This window comes from Hypomesus nipponensis, chromosome 7 (genome assembly GCF_054491055.1).
Source record: "Hypomesus nipponensis isolate SF chromosome 7, ASM5449105v1, whole genome shotgun sequence".
Classification (NCBI taxonomy): domain Eukaryota; kingdom Metazoa; phylum Chordata; class Actinopteri; order Osmeriformes; family Osmeridae; genus Hypomesus; species Hypomesus nipponensis.
This window is the reverse complement of record NC_140367.1, coordinates 892,501-902,500: the sequence shown is the minus strand read 5'-3', so window position 1 is coordinate 902,500 and position 10,000 is coordinate 892,501. Positions and strand designations below refer to the sequence as shown.

Here is a 10,000-nt window from a genome sequence, read left to right as displayed (position 1 = left end):
TCGACTGGTAAATAGTGATCTTCGCCTTTTGACTCAGATCCTTCTTCACCACGACGGACCGATGCAGAGCCCGCATCATTGCGGACACCGCACCGATGCCCTGTCGATCTCACGCTCCATTCTTCCCTCACTTGTGAACCAGACCCCGAGATACTTGAACTCCGTTTGGGTCAAGATCTCCTCCCCGACCTGGAGAAAGAACACCACCCTTTTCCGGTCGATAACCATGGCCTCAGATTTGGAGGTGCTGATTCGCATCCCAACTGCTTCACATTTGGTTGCGAACCGCTCCAGTGAGAGCTGAAGGTTGCGGCCCGATGAAGCCAACAGGACCACATCATATGCAAAAAGCAGCAACCCAATCCTGAGTCCACCAAACCGGACCCCCTCAACACCCTGGCTACGCCTAGAAATTCTGTCCATATAGGTAATGAACAGAATCGGTGACTTAGGGCAGCCCTGGCGGAGTCCAACCCTCACCGGAAACAAGTTTGACTTACTACCGGCAATGCGGACCAAACTCTGGCACCGGTCGTACAGGGACCGGACAGCCCCGATCAGGGAATCCGGTACCCCGTACTCTCGGAGCACCCCCCACATGAGCCCCCCAGGGACACGGTCGAACAGCTTTTCCAAATCCACAAAACATGTGTAGACTGGTTGGGCAAACTCCCATGTAACCTCCAGGACTCCGCGGAGGGTATAGAGCTGGTCCACTGTTCCACGGCCAGGATGTAGACCACATTGCTCCTCCTGAATCCAAGGTTCGACAATCCGGCGGACCCTCCTCTCCAGGACCCCTGAATAGACTTTCCCAGGGAGGCTGAGGAGTGTGATCCCCCTAAAGTTGGAGCACACCCTCCGGTCCCCCTTTTTAAAGAGGGGAACCACCACCCCGGTCTGCCAGTCCAGAGGCACTGTCCCCGATGTCCACGCGATGTTGCAGAGTATTTCATTATATGTTTGATTTTGTTCGAGATAATTTGAGTTTCGTTTTTGAGGTTCTAACTGCTGAAATAACAGGGATGATCTTTGTGTCATCAAATCAAAAAAATAACGTTCAAAAAACCTTTTTGGGTTGAATTAATCATCTGATCTTTTTTTTTTTTTTTTTTCACGTTTTTTCTTAATGAGAAGTTCTAAGTTTGATTTCATCTAAAGTTAGCGTAGCCCGCACACGCACTTAGCTCATGGTGTTCCTCCATCTGTCCAGTCAAGCTCATGGTCTGTTGTCGGGCCAGCATCAACAGGACAAGCTGTGTGTCCATGATCTCTCCATGTAGTCATCAGAGGAATAATCAAAATAGTTAGAAAGAGAGAAGATTTTTTCCCCAAAAGTCATCACATAGCTATGATTGATTTATACAAAATGCAAAGACAAAAGAATAATCTAGATTAAAGTGTAATTTTCTCTACAAGAATGAATTTGTATTATTTATCATATACATGTATTATTCATGCAGGTTAATGCAGAAGATGACCCAGTTCATCTCTGGGGAAGAAAATATATTTGATACAGAAATGTCTGTCTTTCTATTTATTAATGTCTCTCTCCCTCCCTCCCTCTCTTTCCCTCCCTCCCTCTCTATATCTCCCTCTCTCTCTCTCCCTCCCTCCCTCTCTATATCTCCCTCCCTCTCTCTCCCTCCCTCCTCTCTCTCTCTCTCTCTCTCTCTCTCTCTCTCTCCCTCCCTCCCTCTCTATATCTCCCTCCCTCCCTCTCTATATCTCCCTCCCTCTTACACTTCATGAGATGCACCAGGACCAGGACCAGGACCAGGACCAGGACCAGGACCAGGACCAGGACCAGGACCAGGACCAGGACCAGGACCAGGACCAGACCAGACCAGACCAGGACCAGGACCAGGACCAGGACCAGGACCAGGACCAGGACCAGGACCAGACCAGGACCAGGACCAGGACCAGGACCAGGACCAGGACCAGGACCAGGACCAGGACCAGACCAGGACCAGACCAGGAACAGACCAGGACCAGGACCAGGACCAGACCAGGAACAGGAACAGACCAGACCAGGACCAGGACCAGGACCAGACCAGACTAGACCAGGACCAGGAACAGACCAGACTAGACCAGGACCAGGAACAGACCAGACTAGACCAGGACCAGGAACAGACCAGGACCAGACCAGGAACAAGACCAGACCAGGACCAGGACCAGGACCAGGACCAGGACCAGGACCAGGACCAGACCAGGACCAGGACCAGACCAGGACCAGGACCAGACCAGACTAGACCAGGACCAGGAACAGACCAGACTAGACCAGGACCAGGACCAGGTTAGTGGTCTCCATCAGCAGGTGTGCTCTGAGGGTTTGGGTTAGGCTCTGAGAGAGGGAAGAGAGACAGACTGAGGAAGTGGGGGAAGAGAGAGAGAGAGACGGGATGGGAGAGAGAGCACCATTGTGGGGAGAGGGCAAAGGAGAAAGAGAAATGTCATTGAAAATTGGACTCTCATTTGATACTGTATGTCATGCTATATGACTCAAGGTCTGAATCACACACACACACATTCCTCTTTTAAGAACCATGTCGTCCTAAAGTATCAGTCCACCAAGAAGGTCATGCTAAACGTCAGGATCCATCACACACACGCACGCACATCCCAAGGAGGATGACTCACGCAAATATCATGGAACACGCATCACTGACACGCCTAGGGACGTTTGACATGTGCCATGATGCCATGATGTCATATGAGGACAATGTCTGTTTTTCAGACTAGAGAGAGAGAGAGAAGGAGAGAGAGAAAGAGCTTGATGCTCTTCCTTCTTCCATCTCTCTCTCTCGCTCCCCCATTTCCTATGGTTATTGTGATGTAACTGGTGGAAAGCTGGCAGTTTTGACTGCCCAATAAAGATTCAAAGTCAAAAAAGGGTCTATCTCTCTCTCTTTCTCTCTCTCTCACACACACACACCTTTTCAAGGCTAAAACCTTCTTCCCTCCAGACAGAGGAATAAAACTAGTAAACCCTCCTGTCCTTCAAGGCCTGTTAGATTTAACAGCGATGTCACACTCTGAACCAAGTGCTCTTCACTCTAACTCTGAAACATAACTTAGTACTGAATAAACTGTCAACACCCACACAGTTCAAAACCCCCTCCTCTCCTCCTCTCCTCTCCTCTCCTCCTCTCCTCTCCTCCTCTCCTCTTCCTCCCCTCCTCTCCTCTCCTCCCCTCCTCTCCCTGTCCTCCTCTCCTCTTCCCCTCGTCCTCTCCTCCTCCTCCTCTCCTGTCTTCCTCCTCTCTTCTCCTCTCCTCTCCTCCTCCTCTCCTGTCCTCCTCCTCTCCTCCTCTCCTCTCCTCCTCTCCTCTCCTCCTCTCTCCTTCCTCTCCTCTCCTCCTTCTCCTCCTCCGCCTCCTCTCCTGTCCTCCTCCTCCTCTCCTGTCCTCCTCTTCTCCTCCTCCCCCTCCTCCTCTCCTCTTCTCTTCTCCTTTCCTCGTCTCCTTGTAAAGGAACAGACAGACGTGATCTGTTTTCCCCGAAATGTATTTCTCACCAGAGGAAGAGAGGGATGAGAGGGCATAAGAGGAGAGGAGAGGGGAGGGATCATCAATCCTGAACACCATTACAGTTTGTTCCCAGGTCTCAGGTAGACAGATTCTGTTGTAAAACATCTGATTGGATCCATCTGGCTGTGTGGAGCACAAAGTTACTTACATATAGCACTATATAAATGTTATATATGATGTAGGAACTGAGGCTGACTTTATCAGTATGTCTGTTTGTTGAACTCAAACTAAACCAAAAAAAGTGTATGTTTTCTTTTAACACATGCTACTGTTCCTCCTATCAATCCCATCTGTAGGTGGGTACAGCTCAGAGGTAGCGCGCGCTTGACTGCATGTCAAAAAGCCCCCCAACCCTCCCCCCCACTCTGACAACCCTTTGGATAAAAGCGTCTGCTAAATGAAATCATTGTTATTGTTGTTGTCGTCAGAGTTCTTGGCACTGAAGCCGTCTCTACAGGGTCAGGTAACAAAAGCAGCTGATTCACTGATTAGTTTGTTGTTGTTGTCCTTGGCAATGCGAAATGCTGATGAGGAAGTGACATGATGAAGGGCAATCATCGTGGAGGCAGAGTGGAGTGGTTACGACTCGTGTGAGTGTGTGTGAGTGAGTGTGAGTGAGTGTGTGTGTGTGTGTGTGTGTGTGTGTGTGTGAGTGTGTGAGTGAGTGAGTGTGTGTCAGAGTGTCTCCCTCTTCAGTAAGATCAGAATCTCACAGCAGTGAACACTTATTGTTATTAGTTGAATTATTACGCTCCATGAATGTGTGGAGTGGAGACAGGATGAATGCCCACTCCTGGTGAAGGGCACTCATCAAGCACTCTGACAGCGTGGTACACTGAGAAGGAAAACTCCCCCTCCCCCTTCAAAGGGCTGGTTAAGACGCTCCGCCCGGCAACCAGGAAGTCGTCTGAATACACGCTGGTGGTGACTCCCTCGAGGCCTGTCGCCGTGACAACGTCTGTGCCTGATTTCCATGGGTTCCATGGCCCTGCCAGCTCCTTCCTCCGCCCCTCATCCTCTCACTGCTCTGCTCCACTCAGCACAACGCAGGGGCGAGCGTGCTCCACTCAGCACAACGCAGGGGCGAGCGTGCTCCACTCAGCACAACGCAGGGGCGAGCGTGCTCCACTCAGCACAACGCAGGGGCGAGCGTGCTCCACTCAGCACAACGCAGGGGCGAGCGACAGCCAGCCAGGACAGAGGGGAGAGAACGTCACATCAGAGAGGCACAAGCACCGCCCACTTCTGTTGGGTCACACACACACGTATGTACAGTACACTGGGGGGGGGTAGAGTGTCAGGGAAGATTCACAAACACCTGTAGATGTATTTTATACTGTTGAAGGACACACAAGCGTGTAAAGTGTACGCACACACACGTACTCATACACAATCACACAAACAGGTGTACACACACATACAACCCAACCAGGCGGAAGGTCTGGTCAGGTTCAACACACCAGACCAGACAACTCTGAAAGGGCAAACTGACTCACAGTGACATTTTGGGAGCACCACCTCCATCTGGTGCCAAGCTCTCTGTCCTCCTGTAAACCTGGAGTCACACAGGGGAGGGGGGGGAGTGGCTGACAGAGAGAGACAGAGAGAGACACAGAGAGACAGAGAGAGACAGAGAGAGAAGGACAGACATAGAGAGAGACAGAGAGAGACAGAGAGAGACAGAGAGAGAAGGACAGAGATAGAGAGAGACAGAGAGAGACAGAGAGAGAAGGACAGAGATAGAGAGAGACAGAGAGAGACAGAGAGAGAAGGACAGACATAGAGAGAGACAGAGAGAGAAGGACAGAGATAGAGAGAGAAGGACAGACATAGAGAGAGACAGAGAGAGACAGAGAGAGACAGAGAGAGAAGGACAGACATAGAGAGAGACAGAGAGAGACAGAGAGAGACAGAGAGAGACAGAGAGAGAAGGACAGAGATAGAGAGAGACAGAGAGAGACAGAGAGAGACAGAGAGAGAAGGACAGACATAGAGAGAGACAGAGAGAGACAGAGAGAGACAGAGAGAGAAGGACAGAGATAGAGAGAGACAGAGAGAGACAGAGAGAGAAGGACAGAGATAGAGAGAGACAGAGAGAGAAGGACAGACATAGAGAGAGACAGAGAGAGAAGGACAGAGATAGAGAGAGAAGGACAGACATAGAGAGAGACAGAGAGAGACAGAGAGAGACAGAGAGAGAAGGACAGACATAGAGAGAGACAGAGAGAGACAGAGAGAGACAGAGAGAGACAGAGAGAGACAGAGAGAGAAGGACAGAGATAGAGAGAGACAGAGAGAGACAGAGAGAGACAGAGAGAGACAGAGAGAGAAGGACAGAGATAGAGAGAGACAGAGAGACAGAGAGAGAAGGACAGAGATAGAGAGAGACAGAGAGAGACAGAGAGAGAAGGACAGAGATAGAGAGAGACAGAGAGAGACAGAGAGAGAAGGACAGACATAGAGAGAGACAGAGAGAGAAGGACAGAGATAGAGAGAGAAGGACAGACATAGAGAGAGACAGAGAGAGACAGAGAGAGACAGAGAGAGAAGGACAGACATAGAGAGAGACAGAGAGAGACAGAGAGAGACAGAGAGAGACAGAGAGAGAAGGACAGAGATAGAGAGAGACAGAGAGAGACAGAGAGAGACAGAGAGAGAAGGACAGAGATAGAGAGAGACAGAGAGACAGAGAGAGAAGGACAGAGATAGAGAGAGACAGAGAGAGACAGAGAGAGAAGGACAGAGATAGAGAGAGAAGGACAGAGATAGAGAGAGACAGAGAGAGACAGAGAGAGAAGGACAGAGATAGAGAGAGAAATACAAAGAATGACAGGGAACACAACACACACTCAAACACCCACACTCACACACACTGACCGCAAGACTCAAGGACCCTCCACAAGATCTGGGGAGAGATTCTGATTGGTGCATAGACTGCAGTCCAACAGTGCTAACCTCAGAACAGCTGTTTAAACATCAGGACCGTGCCAAGCATGTCCTGCTTCTCATCATACCTCATCCAACCTGAAACCAATTAGAAGGACAACGGGTTGATGTGGCTATGGTTCAAGAAATGGCAACAGTTGCCGTGACAATCGCACAACGGATCAGTTGACGACGAGCCGTGCTCTTGTTGTGAGTAGAGGGTGGTGTTGGAAGGCAGGAGATTAGGAGACAGGAGAGGAGGAGACAGGAGATTAGGAGACATCATAGGAAAGGGGAGGGCTTGTTTCCTATCTTGAGCCATAGTGTATAATCCTGTGTTGACAGTTAGTTGTATTCATTTAACAGACCCGTTTATCCGACATGTAAATGCCTCTGCTCGCTCGGTTTCTGTCTGGGAGTCCGAGGGAGGGTGACAACAACTCGGGTGACAACAAACGATGCAGGAAGTAAGCCTGTGACCTTCGTCCCCATGGCCATGTTAACACACATCCGGATATAGTGAAATGCCTTCTGGATATAAGGACCATGCTCTCCCACTCTTACATTCTCAAAGCTTCTTACTCATCCTTATAAGACATGAGCGTTTCATATGTGTGTGTGTGTGTGTGTGTGTGTGTGTTTCACTTGTGTCTGTGCGAGTGTTTCACACATGTGGAAGTGAGTTTTCAGTAGTATGGATGTGTGTTTCATGTGTTTGTGTAAGGAGAGTCTGAATTGTTTTCTGAACCTCATACTAATCTGCTCATTGACACAGTGTATCAGCTGCTTGTAATTAACACATTATGGTACTTCTGGTTCCTGAAAATGAACTTTGACACCTCTGCAACAACTCCTCCACTTCTGCTACCAACTGTTGTTCATAATCAAATAGGGCGCGTCAGACTGTCACGCTTTCTCATTCAACACGGAAATGACAAGTGATGATTGTGCCTCACCACGAACCATCCCGCAAAGCTCGCGTTGCGTGCACAGCAGACCAGACGTGTCTTTTGTAGAATAATAGCGAGATGATAGAAGACACGCTTTCTATAACCTTTGTGTTCCCCCTGACGATGTCACATTACCGCTTCCAGGACCGGCCTCGGTACAAAACTCGCACGGGACCGTTAAAGGATTCCCTGAGAAACATTAATTACCATGCAAATTGCTTTCGGAGTCGCTTACTTAAAGCGCGCGCCATATTTAATTTAAGTCTGTAAATGCAATTAAGGAGAACCCAACTCATGAGGAACAGAATTGTCTGCAGATAATTGCTATTGTCGGGATCCTATTGAAAGTTTCCCGCTCTGAATGTGCAGTAGTGAAGAGGGATTCCGCTGCGCGTGGCTGTGACACGGGCCTTATAACGGTTAGATAAAACCTGCTTTCATCGGCCCTGAAAAGCGGCACCGACAACAAAGCGCGGCAAAATGATTTCCAACATGACTTCTGAGAGGCTTGATCACGTCAGTTACAATCCAGGAAGCTGGCACGGTGAGTGGCACGGCCACTCGAACGAGATCACACTGAGCGGGAGAATAGGTAAAATGGCGAAGAGAGGAGGAAGAAAGAAGAGCAGTAACTAAGAAAAGTACAAAAAACTGAAAGATTCAGACAATAAAAAAAAAAATAGAAGTGTGTGTGTGTGTGCGCGCTTCACGTCTACATCTAGCTCTGTGAACATTCCCCAGGCTGTGCTCATGGAGAATAATGGAATTATGGCATGTGAAGAATCATCGCCATGGTGATGAAGCCTGCCTGTTTCCAGATTAGGCCTGATCTGGAATGTGACTCCACGATGGGGTCATGAAAAGGTCACTGCGGGTGTCGCCCACAAGCTCCATCACTGACCACCCCCTAGCAACCACGCAGCAACCACCAAAATTGCTAGGTTCGCAAAACTTAACAACTTAATTCATGTTGAGGTTTGATGAGGCTAGGGTGAACTTCCTTGAATAATGCATTGATTGTTTTGACCCAGGTCGCACTATCTAGACAGGTAATGTTTTGACCTGCAATATAACTTCTGAATATCCTTCAGCTCGCTATTCAAGCTTTCGTCTGCTAATGGACCCTGGCTAGCTTTCTGAGCTAATATCCATTACCCCTCAGAGCTATCTGAACCAATATCTATCACACCTCAGCTAGCTAGCGAAGACACTTTGCAAAGCCTAATGTCCTCTACGGCCCCTTCTTTAGCTAGCTACAGCTAACGACTTCTAATACCCTTCTACATCTCCGAGCTAATAGCTGCTGATGACTCAGCTATAGAGCTAGCTCACCTGTTCACAACCTCATCCTCATTCAGTCCACAGACGTAACAGGAACATCTTTTTTGTTTGTATTTTCTTTGACTTTTCTCTCTCTGTGTTCGGGTACTGCCTCCCCTGTGAAACCCGGTAAAACATGCTGTGATTAGGCATCATCATCATCATCATCTCCATCATTCTAACCCATCAGTCCTTCAGTGGTCTGTGCTTGAGTACGTTTTGGACCTAAAAGCATGTGTCATTTACACTCTCCCTGTTCTCTCTCTCCTATTTACCTTAACTCTCTCTCGTCCATTATCCGCCTCTCCCCCCTCTCTCTTTTTCCTCTTACAATGCCGGTTGGGGCCAGGGGACGCTGGGAGAGAAGCTGGGAGAGAGGCTACCCCCTGTCTCCTAGTCTCTAACCCAAGTTCCAGGACCCAGACGCTGCTGTTGTGTTGTAGTTTACTACCCAACAGGCGTCTAGCCAACCAGCTGGATCCTGCTTTCTGACTCGCTGCTTATTCATGAGGTACCTCACCATGAAAACATAACAAACCTGTTCAGAATCCTCCAGCTCTGATGAGTGAGAGAGAGAGAGAGGGGGGAGAGAGAGAGAGAGAGAGAGAGAGAGAGAGAGAGAGAGAGAGAGGGAGGGGGAGAGAGAGAGAGAGAGAGAGAGAGAGAGAGAGAGAGGGGGAGAGAGAGAGAGAGAGAGAGAGAGAGAGAGAGAGAGAGATAGAGAGAGAGAGAGAGAGAGAGAGAGAGAGAGAGAGAGAGAGAGAGAGAGAGAGAGGAAAATAACTGCTCTTGTGGAAAATGGTATTCATGCCTAGCTTGTGTGTCTCACAGCGTAACTCCTCTCTGGCCAGGGCTGAAACAGGAAGTTATCACCAGGATAACGGTTACTGTTTGAGCGCCACGCGGCAGGACATTGACTCCACCGCTTCAGCGCCATGTCCATGGTCCTGAAATTCGGTTAACAGGCGCTTACATACTGTTCACTTCTCTACGGACGTCACGACGTCATTCAACCGTAGAGGAAAACTGTTGTAACTGTTTCGTGACCTTAACGGTATTGACTTTAGACATGGTCTTTTTTTAACAGAGGTTTTGCCTGTTGGTTGTTAGTGTTTGTGTGGGTTTCATTCAGATCAATGTGGTTTTATCTCCAAATCCCCCACAAACTCGGTAGGCCTATTATAACATCAGCTTTTGATATCGAATATAGCCTACACATTACAAACTGTTATTTAATAAGATACTCAAAGTAATATAATATTTATTGTTAGTGCA

At 48.8% G+C, this 10,000-nt stretch overlaps 1 protein-coding gene across 1 annotated transcript in view; it reads left to right on the top strand.

Moving 5' to 3' along the window:
• The window catches only part of LOC146276264 (uncharacterized), a 55,887-nt gene that overhangs the window by 4,881 nt on the left and 41,006 nt on the right, over window positions 1-10,000 (top strand). The window contains exon 2 of the mRNA XM_084702002.1: window positions 1,979-2,296. Within this exon, the coding sequence (XP_084558128.1) occupies window positions 1,979-2,296 (318 nt within the window). The remainder of the gene's footprint in view (window positions 1-1,978; window positions 2,297-10,000) is intronic.